Source organism: Salmo trutta, chromosome 18 (assembly GCF_901001165.1).
Source record: "Salmo trutta chromosome 18, fSalTru1.1, whole genome shotgun sequence".
In the NCBI taxonomy this organism is placed as follows: Eukaryota; Metazoa; Chordata; class Actinopteri; order Salmoniformes; family Salmonidae; genus Salmo; species Salmo trutta.
In genome coordinates this window covers 35,593,211-35,614,098 of record NC_042974.1, presented here as the reverse complement: position 1 = coordinate 35,614,098, position 20,888 = coordinate 35,593,211, and the positions used below count along the sequence as shown (strand labels likewise).

At 42.5% G+C, this 20,888-nt stretch overlaps 1 protein-coding gene across 1 annotated transcript in view; it reads left to right on the top strand.

Moving 5' to 3' along the window:
* Positions 1–725: 725 nt before the first annotated feature.
* Positions 726–20,888, top strand: part of LOC115153236 (receptor-type tyrosine-protein phosphatase epsilon) — a 94,204-nt gene continuing 74,041 nt past the window's right edge. Inside the window, exons 1-2 of the mRNA XM_029698464.1 lie at positions 726–800; positions 5,298–5,425. Of these exons, the coding sequence (XP_029554324.1) occupies positions 5,311–5,425 (115 nt within the window). The 5' untranslated portion in view covers positions 726–800; positions 5,298–5,310. The remainder of the gene's footprint in view (positions 801–5,297; positions 5,426–20,888) is intronic.

Below are 20,888 nucleotides of genomic sequence, written 5' to 3'. Positions count from 1 at the left end.
CAAGGGCAAAAAGTATTTTGGGGCTAGCATTTGATGACAACCGAGCTCACTGCCCAGACTTACATCATTACAAAGAGGAGATTCTCCTGATTAAAATGGTGTCTGACTTGAAAAAAATCTAAATATACACATTGTGAGATATTTGGCGAAATAGACATGCATGTCTGTGTAGAATTTCCCCATAGGGAAACAATGGGGCCTCCTCAGAGTTACAACAGTAATGTGTAATTTCTGATATTTGAAAGGCTAGCGTTTAATGAGCACAGAGCTCAACATCAATTTTGAGTTATTTGGCGAAATACAGACATTGCCACTGTATTGGGGAAATAGTGTCGGGAGACCACTTTGTTTTGTTTCAACTGCTGATTGGCACTTTAAGGGGGTGTTACTTTGGCAGATAATGCTACACAAAGTGTTTTTCATAATTAACTAAATATATGGTGTATTTGGTTTAAGGGTATATGGACCATTGTTCATTGTCATGCTGTAAATGGCTATTTTATGGTTGTACGTGATAAAATGAACTAACACATTTTATATTTAGCAATTCTGAGTAATTACTACTTCAGTAAGGATTACTATACACTTATTTGGTGACATTGTTTATGGTCCTGCTAAATATTTCCAATAAGACCACAAATGGCATTTCTCAAGATTAGTTCTCCCTGGATACACCACTCCCAGGAAAACTCCCTCATACGCTTTTTGTCTGTCCCTTTCCACACTGCTAACGCAAGAGGAAGAACTGACTAAGAGGACTGCAAACATGACTGCAATATCATTTAAAAAGATAACTACAGGTGAGTGGGAGCAACAATATAAATGATGCGTGCAGTTAGGTGCAAATGTAGAATTAAGTTGTGGTAGCAGATCGCCCAAATTTGCATTAGAATCATTAACAAACGGAGTAATGATTGAAATTCTGACAATTCCTCTGAGATCTTCTCCTGCGTCGACCACTAGTCTAATGTATGACATTTTAGCTAATAATTTCAATTTAAGTGACCAGGTTGCAAGTAAACTAGTATTTTCGATAGCCAAACAAGTCTCAGACAAGAAGTTAATTTGTCCAAATGACAAAGAAACATTCAGGCATCAAGTGTTTACACTTCCACTCTGAACAGCCAGAGTTCACGGGAGAAACATTGGCTGCTAGCGCTTGCCCTCCCACTCCCTATCTCGATACAGATAAAATAGATTGTGTAAGAAATGCAAATGAAATTGTTATTGGGTTAAACAAGGAGTTCACAGTTTACCATCAAACAAGAGAGAGCTAAGAGAATTTAGATGCACAAATTTCTAGACTAAAGATTCAACGCAATGAAATGGAGCATGGGCTTCAACAGTCAAAGAAACATTATCTCCCTTACAAATAAATATTAGAGCGTGCAAGAGACCTTGCGAAATTCAAACAAACGCAGTAAATGGAAAGATGTTCAAATAGATTTACTTCAAACTAAAATCCCGGAGCAGAAAGGAGAGAATCACAGATTAGAGCAGGTTAATTTATAGTTGGAGAGAAATGTTGAGGTGCTGCAAGTAAAAATTAAAAACCTTAAGCGTGGAAAAGAGAGCAATTTAAATAAACTTAAGTGTAAGAAGAGAAAGGAAAATGAATTGCCAGATAAAATGGATGATTTAAACAATGAGAGAGTTTACTGGCAATCCCAACAAAGCACAGAAGAAACAGGTAGGGGCCTTGGATGGTTGTGTGTTCAGTGACAACACTAGGCAGACAGTGATGGAGCTGACCTGTGCATTGGGGGTCAGTAGTAACAAAGCACCTCAAGCAATAGATTGCGTAGTAGAAAATATGGGAGAGATGCAAATTGATAGGTTATCTAGCATATCGCCATGTAAAAATATTACACTGGTGGCAAGACAGGTGTCATTGCAGCAAATTCAAGATATGAATGATGCATGAAAACGAGGTCACGCTGACCACTGATGGGACCAGAAAGCTGGGTCATAAATACGGAACAGCAGGTTTTTGTTTTAAAGACAGCTCTAGGCTTCATTTAGGGTTTAAGACAATAGGCATCTGGTTCTGCGCAATACACGTTTGACACCATTGTTGAAATGGTACAGGACGTTGTCAATAGTGGTAAAACATAGTTTTCACGTGATCATCACATCAAACACATATTTACAAAAATAACAAACTTAATTGGTGACAGAGCGAGCATAGAGAAAAAAAATGTAATGAGATTCTATCCCAGTTCAGGTCAAAACATTATCAGATATTGTAGATGACACAGAAAAGGCTAGACTTTCTCTTGTCAATAAGCTATTTTGCGGTATGCACGTTATTGATGGGCTGGCACATCAGGCGGGTACAACATTAGCTATGTGGGAATCCCTTATTTTCCAACTGGACAAGGTAGTACTAGTGTAGATCCTAGTGTAAATTGATTTGCATTTTAATGAGGGAAATAAGTATTTGACCCCCTCTCAATCAGAAAGATTTCTGGCTCCCAGGTGTCTTTTATACAGGTAACGAGCTGAGATTAGGAGCACACTCTTAAAGGGAGTGCTCCTAATCTCAGCTTGTTACCTGTATAAAAGACACCTGTCCACAGAAGCAATCAATCAATCAGATTCCAAACTCTCCACCATGGCCAAGACCAAAGAGCTCTCCAAGGATGTCAGGGACAAGATTGTAGACCTACACAAGGCTGGAATGGGCTACAAGACCATCGCCAAGCAGCTTGGTGAGAAGGTGACAACAGTTGGTGCGATTATTCACAAATGGAACACAAAAGAACTGTCAATCTCCCTCGGCCTGGGGCTCCATGCAAGATCTCACCTCGTGGAGTTGCAATGATCATGAGAACGGTGAGGAATCAGCCCAGAACTACACGGGAGAATCTTGTCAATTATCTCAAGGCAGCTGGGACCATAGTCACCAAGAAAACAATTGGTAACACACTACGCCGTGAAGGACTGAAATCCTGCAGCGCCCGCAAGGTCCCCCTGCTCAAGAAAGCGCATATACATGCCCGTCTGAAGTTTGCCAATGAACATCTGAATGATTCAGAGGACAACTGGGTGAAAGTGTTGTGGTCAGATGAGACCAAAATGGCGCTCTTTGGCATCAACTCAACTCGCCGTGTTTGGAGGAGAAGGAATGCTGCCTATGACCCCAAGAACATCATCCCCACCGTCAACCATGGAGGTGGAAACATGCTTTGGGGGTGTTTTTCTGCTAAGGGGACAACTTAGCAGACAACAACAGGACAACTTCATCGCATCAAAGGGACGATGGATGGGGCCATGTACTGTCAAATCTTGGGTGAGAACCTCCTTCCCTCAGCCAGGGCATTGAAAATGGGTCATGGATGGGTATTCCAGCATGACAATGACCCAAAACACACGGCCAAGGCAACAAAGGAGTGGCTCAAGAAGAAGCACATTAAGGTCCTGGAGTGGCCTAGCCAGTCTCCAGACCTTAATCCCATAGAAAATCTGTGGAGGGAGCTAAAGTTTCGAGTTGCCAAACGTCAGCCTCGAAACCTTAATGACTTGGTGAAGATCTGCAAAGAGGAGTGGGACAAAATCCCTCCTGAGATGTGTGCAAACCTGGTGGCCAACTACAAGAAACGTCTGACCTCTGTGATTGCCAACAAGGGTTTTGCCACCAAGTGCATGCATTTCATTAGCATGCAATATAACCTACTTATATAGCAATATAACAACATTTTCCCATGGACAAAAATTGACGGTCGACCATATCCCGAGTATCTTAGATATAGGGCTTTACAATCATCCAAAGATACCTGCAATTTAACATATAGTCAGGGCGCCACCTTCATTCTTAGCCTGACATATAATGGTTGGGAGTATTTCCGAAATAACATGGGGGGTGGGAAATGTATGTAGCATGCTTGTGTTGTAAACCTACACCTGTTGGGAAAAATGCAATAACATAGGCGTGTTTAAGATACTATTAGCCTGTCAGAAGTTGCACAAGTGAATGGCATCACAAGAATGAGGCAATTTGGTGATTTTAATGTTTGGAAAATACACAGCAGAAGCCAATACAGTGTTTGTGAACATTACATAAATTGACAAAGAGTTGCATCAGTTCTCATATTCAAGTGAATGGCATCACATGAACGAAGAGGTTTGGTGCATTTTAATGTTTGGAAAACAACAAGGAACATGAACATCGGATAGCATAATAAAACCTCAAATCAATGTAAGGTAAAATAAAAAAAATCTGAGGCAACTCAGAAAATGAATGCAAAGAAAATAACAGAAATAAACTGACTACCCTACCTCATGTAATGAAACAAAAAACGCTGCAAATAATCAAAAAGCCTAACCTTGCGGTGACAATTAAGATGAAGCCGGTCACTGCTATAAAGCGTGTGATTGGGTTGTGAGTGCCTCAGAAATAATCTATTAGTCCTAAAATAAATGACATCGTTTATGTGACAGATGCTCCAAAAGCCGATTTGTTACAGACGCGACCCACTCGTTCGTTCTTTGTGTTCAGTTGCATTGCTCGCTGGCAAAGTTCTTATCCCTTGCTTGCTGCTAACTAGCCAGCTAGCTACTACTAAATCTGCAGCCAGAATAGTTACTGTTTTCTATTGACATTCATTTGGATACATCCATAACAATGAGCTGATAATGCCTGATTTTACCTGGCATAGCTAGAAATGTTTGCCGCCTTGTCAGGACACTCGTCAACACTGACTGATAATTACGAGGAGATCACATTGCATTTCAAACAAGATGCTAGAAGCTAGCTAAATAGTTCGTTGCTAGCAAACCTGCCAACATGACAACCTATATAAAACACTATCAGTTGCTGAAAACAGCTGGTCAAAATAGAACCACGTGGGAAGATTTCACAGCCGTAGCGGCGGAGGGGACCGTAGAAATTAATGTTCATCACTCTCCACGTTAGGCCATCAGATGCGCCAAGAACATATACCTCTGCAAAAAGCAAATCAATGCAAGCTACGTGTTTTCCTCTTTGGACCTGCATTTACAATGTATCCAATTTCTGTTTGTTTAGTTGTTGGTTTAGCTTTCAGTGTCCCGATATCTTTTCCAACTGTCCCGTTATCCATTATCTGGTTGTAATGTCCATTCGAGAATGCCCTTCTTGCCAATCAGAAATGAGTATTCAACAATGCTGTGGTTTAACAATGCTGTGGTTTAATTCCCTGTAATGGTAGAATTCAATGGCTATAGTTCATTCTTACATGTTCATGTTTGAGGTGCCTTTGAAAGCAAAAGTCTAATTGAAAACATTACTGGCGTTGTTGAATTCTTTTTCATAATAGGAGGTCTCCAGAGATGGTATGGAAAAGGGAGGAGAGGATGGGATCAAGCAGGCTGGTTGTCGGGCAGCCAGACATCACCAGTGGCATGATTTCTTCTGGAGAGAGGGGAGAAAGAGGTCAAGGCGTAGGTCAGTTCTTTAACGATTTGATATTTCGCATCACTGTTTTGTTCTGTTCACATTTGTTTGCATTCGCTGTTGTGTCGGTATTCTAAGCCAAACTGCTGTTCAGTATTTTTGGTTGCATGCATGAATAACTAAGCTATGACTTTCAGCATTTACTCGCAGGTCCTATTATTTTGATAAGACAGCTGTGTGTATGGCTGGATTCACATAGGTCAATTCACCTATTACAAACAGCCTATCTATCTTGTAGCTTATATTCATCACCAAAATGGCCTAGCTGTAGGGCACTGTCCATTGTGCTGATACAGAGCAGCAGAGATCAAAATCTCTTAATGATCTCGGATTCTCTGCATTTAAACGTTATGTTTATTGTGGTATAGCTTGATTATATAAGCAGAATTCAATATAATTCCATTGGAAGGACCCCAGGAAATGTTGCACCCTGCCGACTTCAACTGCTCTCTTAGTTAATTTATCCTGGTGCCGGTGTGGTGATATAACTCGATCCCTTGGAATAAGGCCATAGGAGAGCTTATTTCAAAGAGTGCTCCGTAAGCCACGCCCCAGTGGGCAGAGCTAGGCATGATGGACTGGGACACGTTTTAATATGAAGAAAAGCCTCTAATTTTACAATGGGTCCACCCTGGTTCTGTGTATGCTAGTTATGCCAATATATTGGAATACATTGAGTGAGTTGACAAACAGACCACGGGATGCCTTTTCACACAGATATTTATTTGTTAAAGGTCCACGGTGGGTCTGTGTAAACTATGCGGTTATATTGGAGACAGGTTTATAGCAGTGAATGTCATCTATTCATTTACTGTTATAGTATTTCTAAGTAGCAGCATACCAGCAAGGGAAACTAATTGTTCTCACTTTATGATAGAACATTAAGATTTTTCTGCCTGACTGGTGCTCTTTACCTGAATTGGTAGGATTTCCTTGTGATCACAACAAAACCACTTATTTTGGAATAGATGATAGGCAGTGGAGAGGCCAGGTGCATCATTTCGCATTAAATAACAGCGAAGACATGACACACCGCTTAAAAAGCTCCCCTATTGATCTTGTTTAGGGACAATAAAATGATCCTACCTAGACTAGCCTAATTAATTAATAATTTCATTGTTGTTTTCAAGCAAGTACAAAATTCTATTCTAGTCTGCAGTGAAAATGTAATTTCAATAACGGCACAAAATCCCTGTGATTTGAATGTTTCATTCAATGTGAATCTACTCGACAGTTTATAAGGTCTAGAAAGCCACAGTAGCAAGCCAGTCTGGCTGTATTCTTACTTCTGATACTGAATGCGCTGTCGGTTGCAGATCATCATTCTCCCAAGTTGTTCCATGATAATGTGACCACTTACAGTGCATTCGGAAAGTATTCAGACCCCTTGATCTTTTCCACATTTTGTTATGTTACAGCCTTATTCAAAAATGTATTCAATATTTTTTTCCCCCTCATCAATCTACACATAATAACCCATAACGAAAAAGCAAAAACAGTTTTTTAGAAATGTTAGCAAATTTATAAACAATAACAAATGAAAACATTACATTTACATAAGTATTGAGACCCTTTATTCAGTACTTTGTTGAAGTACCTTTCGCAGCGATTACAGCCTTGAGTTTTCTTGGAAAGGGATTGGGGGATACCTAGTGGGTATTGCGCTACAAGCTTGGCACACCTGTACTTGGAGTTTTTCCCATTCTTCTCTGCAGGTCCTCTCAAGCTCTGTCAGGTTGGATGGGGAACGTTGCTAAATAGCTATTTTCAGGTCTCTCCAGAGATTTTCGATTGGGTTCAGGTCCGGGCTCTGGCTGGGCCACTCAAGGACATTCAGAGACTTTCCCCAAAGACACTCCTGCGTTGTTTTGGCTGTGTGCTTAGGGTCATTTGGAAGGTGAACCTTCTCCCCCAGTCTGAGGTTCTGAGCGCACTGGAGCAGGTTTTCATCAAGGATCTCGCTGTACTTTGGTCTGTTCATCTTTGCCTCGATCCTGACTAGCCTCCCAGTCCCTGCCTCTGACAAACATCCCCACAGCATGCTGCTGCCACCACCATGTTTCACCGTAGGGATGGTGCCAGGTTTCCTCCAGACGTGACGCTTGGCATTCAGGCCAAAGAGTTCAATCTTGGGTTCATCAGACCAGAGAATCTTGTTTCTCATGGTCTGAGAGTCTTTAGGTGCCTTTTTGCAAACTCCAAGTGTGCTGGCATGTGCCTTTTACCGAGGAGTGGTTTCCCCCTGGCAACTCTACCATAAAGGCCTAATTGGTGGAGTGCTGCAGTGATGGTTGTCCATCTGGAAGGTTCTCCCATCTCCACAGAGGAACTCTAGAGCTCTGTCAGAGTGACCATCTGGTTCTAGGTCACCTCCCTGACCAAGGCCCTTCTCCGATTGCTCAGTTTGGTCGGGCGGCCAGCTCTAGGAAGAGTCTTGGTGGTTCCAAACATCTTCCATTCAAAAATGGAGGCCACTGTGCTCTTGGGGACCTTCAATGCAGCAGACATTTTTTGGTACCCTTCCCCAGATCTGTGCCTTAACACAGTCCTGTCTTGGAGCTCTATGGACAATTCCTTCAACCTTATGGCTTGATTTTTGCTCTGACATGCACTGTCAACTGTGGGACCTTATATAGAGGTGTGTACCTTTCCAAATCATGTCCAATCAATTGAATTTACCACAGGTGAACTCCAATCAAGTTGTAGAAACATCTCAAGGATGCTTAATGGAAACAGGATGCATCTGAGCTCAATTTCGAGTCTCGTAGCAAAGGGTCTGAATATTTCTGTAAATAAGGTATTTCTGTTTCAAAAAATATCTAAATTAGCAACAACAAAAAAAGAGTTTTCACTTTGTCATTATGGGCTTTTGTGTGTAGATTGCTGAGGGGAAAAAAATATTGAATCAATTTTAGAATAAGGCTGTAACGTAACAAAGTGGAAAAAGTCAAAATTGTCTGAATACTTTCCGAAGGCACTGTATATCATAAAGTGGACACCTAAGCCTTTTGCCTATTTATGCAATGCCCTGATGCATTTAGTGCTCAAATCTCCGACAGCTGAACCGTGAGATGAACAATTATTGTTTTTGGAAAGTAGCCTAACCCCCCCCCCCCAAAAAAAGACTATAAAAAGTTTGCATATTCTACACATCGAAACCCAATGAATACTGTTTTTGTAAGTTGTTATAGGCTGTTTGGAAATGTAAATGTGGCTCATTTGGCCAATATCCCTTGTTTATTGATGCCGCTTTTTGCAACAGGTTGGATCTGAATGCATATAGATGTCTGGTAAATTTCTCAAATGTCCAGTAAATTAAAATCTTCATGTTCACGTTGTCCGGCGGCAAATGTTCCTAAAGGAAACTCTGAAGTGCGCATATTGTTTTTATGCAGATATTAGAATATTCGCATGAAAATCTGTCACCAATTTGATGGAAAACTAGCTCTAGCCACCCTTTGGGAGAAGGACAATGGATATGCAGCCAAAGTTAATGGTCACACACCTTTGAGTCTGTAGTAATAAAGGGTATTCTATAAAAGAGAAAATAATTGACACAAGTTGTTGTAGTAGTAACAATCGGTAAGACAATGGATCCAGAGCTGTATAGGTTAACTATGGACTTTAAAGTAGCAGGCAGGTAGAGGGGGCCCAGGTGGGATTGGGCCAGGTACGTCCAGGTGTCAGGCCAGGGTGTCCTCAGTCATGGTCCAAGAGCCTCGGGCCCCCCGGAAGGAGAGACAGCGAAAGATTTAAAAAAAGAATGGTTAGTGAGAGCATGGCTAAGAACATAGTACACCAAATGCACTGGGAGTAGAGAATAATCAATAGTGTTGCCGTGGACACTGGATAATCTGACTAACGCACACACACTTGTTTGACCTGGCTGTGATACTGTAGGCCTACAATTCAGGTAGCATTCAATGTCCTACTTTTCAAAGAAATACCATTTATTCAATTATTTTGTTTTCCTTTCTTGTTACCTGTTAAATAACAAACAACCATGGATAACCACAATGAAAGTAAGGTGGAGAAACACCCATGTCAGCCAGGCCCATCTTTTTAATAAAGAAACACCATTTATTTCAATCTAGTTTATTAACATAAATCGTTTTGTTCTGGTCACAAGATAATCCAGAAAATTGCGGTAAATAGCGCCACACTCAGGCAGAAAATGGAATGTTCTATTCTCAGCCAGGCCCTTCTTTTAAAAGAAAACAATTAAATGATATCTATTTGAGCAAAAATAAGTTGTTTTGTTTGATGATAAGAAAATCCTAACAATTCAAGACCGACAAAGTCAGGCAGAAAAATCTGAATGGTCTATCAAAGTGAGAACAATTACAGTGGGGGGAAAAATTATTTGATCCCCTGCTGATTTTGTACGTTTGCCCACCAACAAAGAAAGGATCCATGTATAATTTTAATGGTAAGTTTATTTGAACTGTGAGAGACAGAATAACAACAAAAAAATCCAGAAAAACACATGTCAAAAATGTTATAAATTGAGTTGCAAAGAGGAGTGGGACAAAATCCCTCCTGAGATGTGCGCAAACCTGGTGGCCAACTACAAGAAACGTCTGACCTCTGTGATTGCCAACAAGGGTTTTGCCACCAAGTACTAAGTCATGTTTTGCAGAGGGGTCAAATACTTATTTCCCTCATTAAAATGCAAATCAATTTATAACATTTTTGACATGCGTTTTTCTGGATGTTTTTGTTGTTATTCTGTCTCTCACTGTTCAAATAAACCTACCATTAAAATTATAGACTGATCTTTTCTTTGTCAGTGGGCAAACGTACAAAATCAGCAAGGGATCAAATTTTTTCCCTCACTGTAGTTTCCCTGGCTGATATGGCTGCTACTTAGAAATACTACTGTGGACCTTTGACAAATATATGTCTGAGTGAAAAGGGGTCCCTGGACTGTTTTGTCAACTCAATCAATATATTCCAAACACTGGTGGTAACCAGATGATCCCAATAATTGATTTAGCCTAGTAAACGATGCCCCCCTTTGGTATGTTCTATTGCGAACTGTCTGGGACTCGTTGTTTCCATGTTTACTACCCAAAGATATTTTACTAATTAAGTCAAAGAAGAAATGAACAGCAATACAGTGGTCTGAAATATATTAGCATAATTAGGCTACACAGAATCACGGCGGACCCATCGTAACTCGGACCCATCGAGTTTTTTTCTTTGTATGAAAACGTGCCCCAGTCCAAGATGCCTAGCTCTGCCCACTGGTCCGTGGATTATGGAGCACACTTTGAAATAAGTGCTTAAATCGCCTTATTCCAACTGATCGAGTTCTCACCACACCGGGTCTGCCTGTGATACGTAGCCTATGTAAATAAAGTGTATGTGCACGTGTGTAATAAATGTTTTTATCATAAAACAACCATCATGTGACTGTACAGCTCCATTTCCCTACATACAAACTCTTTCACGTTGCTATTAACTTAAAATGTGTAGGCTACACGTTATGCCCCACACTGAAAACATTGTGTTTGGTGTTTTGCAACGTGTGTATAAACTAATGTTTAGTTGATTACATGTTGCATTGATTATGCAAACTCAGTTTTCTACTCGTCTGAGCAGATTGTGATTTGGCAACATCATGTCTCAGCCATATCCTTTCTAGCCAGTGGCTACCTGTCATTCAAGGCGGGTGGGGCTTTTGAGGCCCACATTTTTGGGGGGCTTTCCTGTTTTGCATGCTATTTTGGCAATAATACATGTCACATATCAGTTTGCAAACAATGTAAAAAATATAATTGAGTTAATAAAACTGCATACAAAAATGGTCTCTTTCTTTTGTTTTCTTGAGTAAGACAGCTTCAAAATGCAGCTGTTTCAGCCTAGCTCTGGCTTTCTGTGGTGGGGCAAGTCAGCAGAAAATACTGAGCGTGTCACGGTTGTCGTTGCTCATCTTGAACTTTTATTAACTCAAAATGAACACCAAAATAACAAAACGAACTCATGATCAACGAAACAGTCTTCTCAGGCTCACACATGCTAGACAAGAAACAATCTCCCACAAAACCTACACCAAACAATTACCCATATATAGGACTCTCAATCAGAGGCAACGAGGAAGCACCTGCCTCCAATTGAGAGTCCCAACCCCCCCATTAACCTAACATAGAAATACACTCACTCGACTAAACATAGAAATACCTAAACATAGAACATAAACCAAAACCCGGAAATAATAAATCAAACGCCCTTCAACAAACACACCACCCCGAACCACATAAAACAAATACCCTATGCCACGTCCTGACCAAACTACAATAACAATTAACCCTTATACTGGCCAGGACGTGACAGAGCGTTGCGCTGTGATTGGCTCAATGTTCTGTCACTCATGGGGACACTACGTCAAATCACATATCTTCAAAAATTTGGATTTTGCTTCCATTTGTCAATTTTCAGATTTTGGAATATTTTGCAACTATAACTTCCATACTTTCATAAAATGTACAAATAAATCGTCAATAATGTATGTAAATACTTTTTGTATAATTTTATCCCAACTCTGTCAACCACACCTACCATAAATGTCGTTCTTGATAGCATGTTTCATATAGGACTTTAACCAATATTTTTAAAACTCCCATGTTGAATCATACATCATTCAAATGCTTGTTTTCCGGAGCATATCATTAGCTAGTCCACAAACAGTCAATGTAATTGCCCTGTCATTTCTACACTGCGTGCACAATTATTAGGCAAGTGAGTATTCTGATCTTATCATTATTTCTATTCACATTTTCGAACTCCAAACCATATAAACTTGAATGCTTATTGGATTTAATCAAAGTCCTTGTATGTGACAAATTGAGCAAAGTGATATGAGAATTTGCCCAAAACTGCACATTTGCCCAACAGACCAGTATTCAAAGCAAATGCTCTATTGCTTGAAACAAATGTATTAAACGTGCAAATGTATTTGTAAAAGGTATATTTAATTTATTTGTCAGTTTAGAAGAGATATATGAATAACAGCTGAATTAATGTGACATAAATTGTCATATTTGTGGAAAGTACATTTTAATTGCATTAGCTTATCTTTATCGGCAATTTTCTCAAAATGACATATTCCCCGTGCGGCAATTTATTTTTCTCAGTCTTCAAAGGACTTTGATGTACATTCACATTATTCAACACACAGGTTCTTAGGTCTTATTGTCATACTTTTACAGAGGCTTTTTTTATATCTTGTGTCGTTTTCATTTTAAGCGTAATTTTATGTGTAAATATATGCACAATATGCATCCGTCATACATGTCAATAGTGTTTAAATAATTCCATGAAATTACAATATTTTGATAAAATAATCTGTAAAAGTCTAACCATTGAGTGTCTTGTCACAATAAAAAAATATATAAACAATTCTGCCTTGAAGCAATGTGTTGAAAAACAGATTCTAGTCATATGGAAATTAGCTCATATTTAAGGAGGGTTTGCGTCATTTGCATATTTTAAATAAATAAAACTTATAATAATACAATAATATATTTTATTTATGTATACTTTCAACTGGTAAATTACAATATTAGCCTATGGTGCCTGGCCTTAAGGGTCTCTTTTCCTAGTTTAAAATTATAAACATTCAACATTGGCCATGCTGTCAATGAAGCATGATTTGTGCCTTGCTCAAAACAACTGTCAACTGCAAAATCTGACTTTAGTGAGTTCAAGACAACTGGGATCTTCAGAGAAAACGAGCTACGACTGGGAAAATAAGTTTTGAACTTTCATCCAAATGACCTCTGGCCTCTTTCTAGAGCTATGACCTGAAGATCACTGACATCATCATGATTCAACCTTTTTTTCCCCTGAGTTCCCAGTTGTCTTGAAAGCACCATAAATCCAGAGAATGCCAGACTTTGATGACAAAGTTTAATGACAAAATTTGCCTTTGAAGGCCCACCGCGCCACCTTCCTGTTCAAGTGAACACAGCACAACAAGGTGAGTCCAAAAATGCCTGTATGCTGCTGTATAAATTATGTAATATGCCAGGGAGATATGTATACTGTAGCAAAGAAAGTAATACTAAGTGAATGTTGTGTAGTAAGCTGTTGGTAACCCATGTGCCTCACCCTAATAATTTGGTCTATTTTCACCTCTTAATTTTGCCTACTGTTCTGACTTGGTGGTGCACAAGTAGCCTATAACCTGTTTTTGAGAAATATTTTCTGAAGGCACTTTAGCCTTCCATTTGTATTTTATATTTATACATTTTCTTATTCTATCTGGTCATTAACACAGGCCTACGGCATTGCACCAGAATATTGTTTAAAAAAATATATAATCTGTGCTTCAGAACCAAAAAGTTGCATGTCTTCACTGTTGATTAATGACCAGTCATCAGCATTGGCCACAAAGGTGGCACACACATCCATATTTGTGACCAGAAAGCCCTTGTTTAATTTTCTCCTGTATTGCCTGGCAAAAACAGAGTAGTGTACCTACCGGAACCTTAATATTATACATATAAAGTACTGTTTAGAAATCTGCTATGGACGCATCTTTGCCACAACATTTATAATTTTCATATTTCAGATAGACATAGTTTGGGTGGGTTATAAATAAACTACACGTAACAGTAAAAGTAAATCCGGAACACTCAAATTTTGGTATGGTTACATAGTCTGCAGTGGAGGTTGCAGGATTGGATGGAAAGCATGAACAGTCTGTAGCTTTTTTATTCCTCACACATATCGTAATTAATTCATATGTTATGTCTTCATCCCATAATTATTGAAGGTAGTGCAATGTTACAGCTATCTTTAGACATGCAGTACCACCACTGAAGTATATATACAAACTGATCTCAGAGCATTTCATATTATTCTGTGCGTAAATCCGAGGGCAGTCTATTTAGTATGATATGTTACTTTTCATATGATTTATATTCATTTGTGGAAGTCCATCATCCATTCGTATATTATGTTACGAATTACAATGCGTGTGATACGTTATGAATTTTAAAAATGTAGGATAATGTTAGCCAGGTGACTAAGTGGCTAAGACTTACATTAGCTAGCTGGCTAATGTTAGCTAGGCTAGGGGTTCAAGTTAAGGTTAGGGTTAAGAGTTATGGTTAAAGGGTTAAGGTCAGGTTTAGGGTTAGGGTTAGCTAAAAGGATTAAGGTTAGGCTTAGCTAACATGCTAAATGCAAAGTAGCTAAAAATAAGTAATTAATTGAAAAGTTTCTAATTAGTTAAAATGCTCAAGTTGTCCATGATCAGATTTGAACAAGCAACCTTTCGGTTGCTAGACATTCGCATTATTTCATTTTTGCATTAAGTTACCTTCTGTCTTATGTAACCATACCAAATGTAACATACAGTATCATACTCATAGACGTCTAGTCTATGAGACCAGGCTGTGCATACAGGTAGGCAGGCCTATGATTCTGCTTGCTCTGGACTACAGAGAAGTGACAGTGTGACATGATATCCCTAGTTGATATTGAATGCTAATATTAATTACTTTTCAGCTCAAAATTCAGGTGTAAAACACTGTTTCTTTCTGCATCTTGCGTTTTGAAAATGCGTCACCATTTATTTGCGCAGAAATTGCATGCGTGCGCGAGTTTCGATGCTTTGAACCACTACTCTTTTGGGGTTGCGGGTTAAAAAGTTTGGAAACTACTGAGCCATCAAACAGATTGCTGATTTGCCGTACAGCTATAAAATCGGTTGCAGGCCACACTCAAATTGCAGGGAGAGAGGATTGCCGTAAATGATTGTGCAGCTACAAAAAGTGTTTGGTGATCAAGAATATTAACCGTTTACTTTGCTAGGTCACATGCAATGGGGCAACAAGCAACAATTACTAGCATCTTTTGGTATGTCAAAATTGCTTGAAATTTATAATTTACTTATGAAGTTTGCATTTGGATTTTGTTGTTGAGATTAACATAAGGGCTGATTGGTAGTCTCAATAAATAGACACAGATTTGTAAATTGAACAAGTCATTGTCTGTATAGATTAATTGTTTTACTTGACTTGAGTCTTAACCTAAAAACTTGTCTCGACTCGACTTGCTCTTTAAATGCACGATGTGAACTTCACTCGACCCGTTCTACTTGGGACTTGTCTTGAGACTTGGACCTTATGACTTGAGACTTGTTTGTTACTCGAATAATAGTGACTTGATCCCAACTGTGCTATTTTTGTTGACAAAATTAACACTGCCCTAAAATCTACTTACCTGACGCAACCTGTTTACATATGGCAAGAATAGAGTGAGCTTCCTGACACAGAGGGTATTTGAATCGGTTGGTTTGAGGAGAGAAGAAGGAGAATGAGAAGAAGGAGAATGTAAATGTGTGTGCTGCTGTGTGTTGCTACGTTAGCCATGTCAAGTTTGGGCCAATGTATTTTGCTCCTTTTTTTCTTCATTTCTCCTTGGTCTTGAGCACATGAATGCTGTCGCCAATGATAGCTCACTAACCCGTTATTCAATAAATCCGGCACCAATTGGAAATCATCTTGCAACCTGTGCTGCCGACCGACAGTAGGTATCATCTCTAGTGATGGGTCGTTTGCGAACGAGTTGGCTCTAAGAGCCGGCTCCTGTAGGTAAACATTGGGATCCGGCTCGCATATCAGAAGAGCCGAATCTATTTATAAAATTATTTAAAAAATAAGATATGAATAATCAAAAGATTGAAATGAATAGAATTAACTAATTCAAAGAACGAAAAAATAAATAAAATAATACAGCCCTAAATGCTCAAGCGCATACACATTCGTTCTGATTGTCTGCTCAGACTAACAGCCTCACCTGTTGTTCCTGTCAATCAGAAACGCAGTGTCAACCAATGAACCAAAGATGCATGAGGGAGGGCCGAGCCAACTCACTCAGTCACACACTTAGCAGCCGAGGAGAGAGAGGAAGGACAGCTGTGAAAACAACAGCTGGAAAATGAGTCGGAAGCAGCATTTGGATGCATTTTCATAATGTAGACAATGATTGAGCACAGTGTAGAATTTGCCAAAACAAAATCGTGGAGGACAGAGGTTTTAGAAATTATGGCAATAGTCTAAATCCAATGTACATAATTCCAAGCAGGAAAACCCTTTCAAAATCACTTATTCCACAACTGTACGAGAGCACAAAGGCTTCAGTGCGGGAAAGAGTCCAAAAGGCTACTGCAGTTTGTCTTACCACTGACTGCTGGTCATCAAGAGTAACCACTTCTTACATGTCGGTTATATGTCACTTCATTGAAGATTTTTCGATGTCTAACTGTCTTCTGGACTGCTTTGAGTCCAGTGACAAACACACCTCAGAGAACTTGGCAGAGGAACTGTTGAGAGTGGCCAGAGAATGGCAAGTAGATGGAAAAGTGGTCTGTTGTGTTAGCGACAATGCAGCTAACATAACCAAAGCCATGAAAATGTTTAAATGGACCCATCATCCATTTCTTGCCCACACAATCAACCTGATTTGTAAGAGATGCTTTGAAGGTGATGAAGCCCACTGTGGACAAAGTGAATGCAGCTGTGGAATACTTCCACAGGAGCACAGTAGGTGCTGAAAACTAAAGTCTACACAACGCCAGATGGGGATGCCTGAGATGAGGCCTAAACAAGACTGCACTACAAGGTGGAATTAAATATTTTATATGTTGAAGTGGTTTCTTGAGTCAAAGGATGCCATTTATCTCTACCCTGGCCATTGTCAATGCACCTGTTGATGCTCTGACCCAAGAGGAATGGGAGGTGGTGGAGGAGGTGTGTAATGTGCTCTGTGTGTACCTTGTGTAGAGGAGCAGGACAGCAGATATGAGTAAATAAACGTAATTTACTCAAAATAGACAAGTATAATACAATAAAGCAAGCCCACATAACGGACCGTCTTACATGCAAACAATTACTCAAACAAACATGGGGGAACAGAGGGTAATAATGAACAAGTAATTGGGGGATTGAAACCAGGCGTGTAAGACAAAGACAAAACAAATGGAAAATGAAAAGTGGATCGGCGATTCCTAGAAGGCCGGTGACGTCGACCGCCGAACACCGCCCGAACAAGGAGAGGGACCGACTTTGGCGGAAGTCGTGACAGTACCCCCCCTTTATGCGCGGCTCCAGCAGCGAGCCGACATCGTGGACGACCAGGAGGACGAGGCGCAGGGCGATACGGGTGCAAACGGTGGAAATCCCGTAGCAACGAAGGGTCCAAGACGTCCTCCACCGGCACCCAGCATCTCTCCTCCGGACCGTACCCCTCCCACTCCACGAGGTACTGAAGGCCCCTCGCCCGACGCCTCGAGTCCAGGATGGCTCGAACAGCATACGCCGGGGCCCCTCTTGATGTGGAGGAACCCCCCGCACCTCAGACTCCTGGAGTGAATCAGCCACCACCGGCCTGAGGAGAGACACATGGAACGAGGGATTAATACGGTAACCTGGGGGAAGCTGTAACCTGTAGCATACCTCGTTCAGTCTCCTCAGGACTTTGAATGGCCCCACAAACCGCGGACCCAGCTTCCGGCAGGGGGGCAGGTTTCGGGTCGAGAGCCAGACCCGGTCCCGGGCCTCACTGCGGTGGTGGTAGTTGCTCGCCTTCTGCCGCCTCACGGCCCGTTGCAGGTGCACATGTGCGGCGTCCCAGGTCTCCTCCGAGTGCTTAAACCATTCATCCACCGCAGGAGCTTTCATCTGGCTCTGATGCCAAGGTGCCAGAACCGGCTGATACCCCAGTATGCACTGGAAGGGAGAGAGGTTAGTGGAGGAGTGGCGGAGTGAGTTTTGGGCCATCTCTGCCCAGGGGATGAACGCCGCCCACTCCCCCGGCCGGTACTGGCAATATGACCGCAGAAACCTACCCACATCCTGGTTTACTCTCTCCACCTGCACATTACTCACGGGGTGAAAACCTGAGGTGAGGCTGACCGAGACCCCCAGACGTTCCATGAACGCTCTCCAGACCCTGTACATGAACTGGGGACCTCAGGAACCCCGTAGTGCCGGAAGACGTGAGTGAACAGGGCCTCCGCAGTCTGTAGGGCCGTAGGGAGACCGGGCAAAGGGAGGAGACGGCAGGACTTAGAAAACCGATCCACAACGACCAGGATTGTGGTGTTGCCCTGTGAGGGAGGAAGATCCGTCAGGAAGTCCACCGACAGGTGCAACCACGACCGTTGTGGAACGGGTAGGGGTTGTAACTTCCCTCTGGGCAGGTGCCTGGGAGCCTTGCACTGGGTGCACACCGAGCAGGAGGAAACATAAACCCTCACGTCCTTGGCCAAGGTGGACCACCAGTACTTCCCACTAAGGCAACGCACCGTCCGACCGATGCCAGGATGACCAGAGGAGGTTGACGTGTGGGCCCAGTAGATTAGACGGTCGCAGACGGAACATACAGGCGCCCAGCTGGACACTGAGGGGGAGTGGGCTCTGTGCGTAACGCCCGCTCGATGTCCATGGATCTATGGACCACTCCTCTGTGTCATACATCCAGGACAGTGCGTCTGCCTTAGCGTTCTGGGAACCTGGGAGACTGAACCTCATTGTCAAAACAAAACGGGTAAAGAACATGGCCCACCTTGCTTGGCGAGGGTTCAGTCTCCTCGTCGCCCGGATGTACTCCAGATTGCGGTGGTCAGTCCAGATGAGGAAAGGGTGTTTAGACCCCTAGGCCAATGTCTCCACGCCTTCAGAGCCTTGACAACAGCCAACAGCTCCCGGTCCCCCACATCATAGTTTGGCTCCGCAGGGCTGAGCTTCTTTGGAAAGAAAGCACAGGGGCGGAGCTTTGGTGGCGTGCCCGAGCGCTGAGAGAGCACGACTCCTATCCCAGCCTCGGACGCGTCCACCTCCACTATGAACGCCAAAGAGGGATCCGGATGAGCCAGCATGGGAGCCGAGGTAAACAGAGCCTTCAAGTGACCAAAAGCCCTGTCCGCCTCAGCCGACTACTGCAGTCGCACCAGTCCCCCCTTCAGCAGTGAGGTAATGGGAGCCGCAACCTGACCAAAACCCCGGATAAACCTCCGGTAGTAGTTGGCAAACCCTAGAAACCGCTGCACTTCCTTTACCGTGGTGGGAGTCGGCCAATTACGCACGGCTGAAATGCGGTCACTCTCCATCTCCACCCCTGAAGTGGAAATGCGGTACCCTAGAAAGGAGACGGACTGTTGGAAGCACAGACATTTCTCAGCCTTGACGTACAGGTCATGCTCCAACAGTCGACCAAGCACCCTGCGCACCAGGGACACATGCTCAGCGCATGTAGCGGAGTATATCAGAATGTCGTCGATATACACCACTACACCCTGCCCGCGCAGGTCCCGGAAAATCTCATCAACAAAGGCCTGGAAGACTGATGGAGCATTCATCAACCCGTACGGCATGATGAGGCACTCATAGTGCCCTGAGGTGGTACTAAATGCCGTCTTCCCCTCGTCCCCCTCCCGGATACGCACCCAGTTCTAAGTGCCCATGAGACCCAATTTTGTGAAGAAGCGCGCCCCGTGCATTGACTCGATCACACTGGCAATGAGAGGCAGCGGGTAGCTGTACCTCCCTGTGATCTGATTGATACCCCGATAGTCAATACACGGGCGTAAACCTCCATCCTTCTTCTTCACAAAAAAGAAACTCGAGGAGGCAGGTGAAGTGGAGGGCCAAATGTATCTACAGGAGCAAGGGGGATCCCTAAACTATGAGCAAATGAACGGTCAATAAAATTCCCAGCTGCGCCTGAATCTACAAGCGCCTTATGCTGGGAATGCGGGGAAAACTCAGGAAATTTAATGAACACATACATGTGAGCAACAGGGGGCTCTGGGTGAGGCTGGTGCCGACTCACCTGGGGTGACACGATAGTACCCTGCCTGCTGCCTCGACTCCCTGAAGAACCCCCCCAGCACCGACCAGCAGTGTGCCCTCTGCGGCCACAGATGGTGCAGGGAATGGCCCCTCCTCCGGTCGCCCTAAGTGCAGCACCTCCCAGCTCCATGGGTGTCGGAGCGGTGGTGCTGGAGGATGGAACTGACAGGCCCCGATCCGGACGTCCGCGGGTAGCCAGCAGGTTGTCCAGCCGGATGGACAGGTCCACCAGCTGGTCCAACGTGAGGGTGGTGTCTCGGCAGGCCAACTCCCGACGGATGTCCTCGCGCAGACTGCACTGGTAGTGATCGATCAGGGCCCTGTCATTCCATCCCGCACTGGCGGCCAGGGTCCGGAAGTCCAAAGCGAAATCCTGTGCGCTCCTCGTCCCCTGCCTCAGGTGGAACAGACTAGAGGTCGACCGATTAATCGGAATGGCTGATTAATTAGGGCTGATTTCAAGTTTTCATAACAATCGTAAATCGATATTTTTGGACACCGATTTGGACGATTTATTTTTATAAGTCAGTTAAGAACACATTCTCATTTTCAATGACGGCCTAGGAACTAACTGCCTTGTTTAGGGGCAG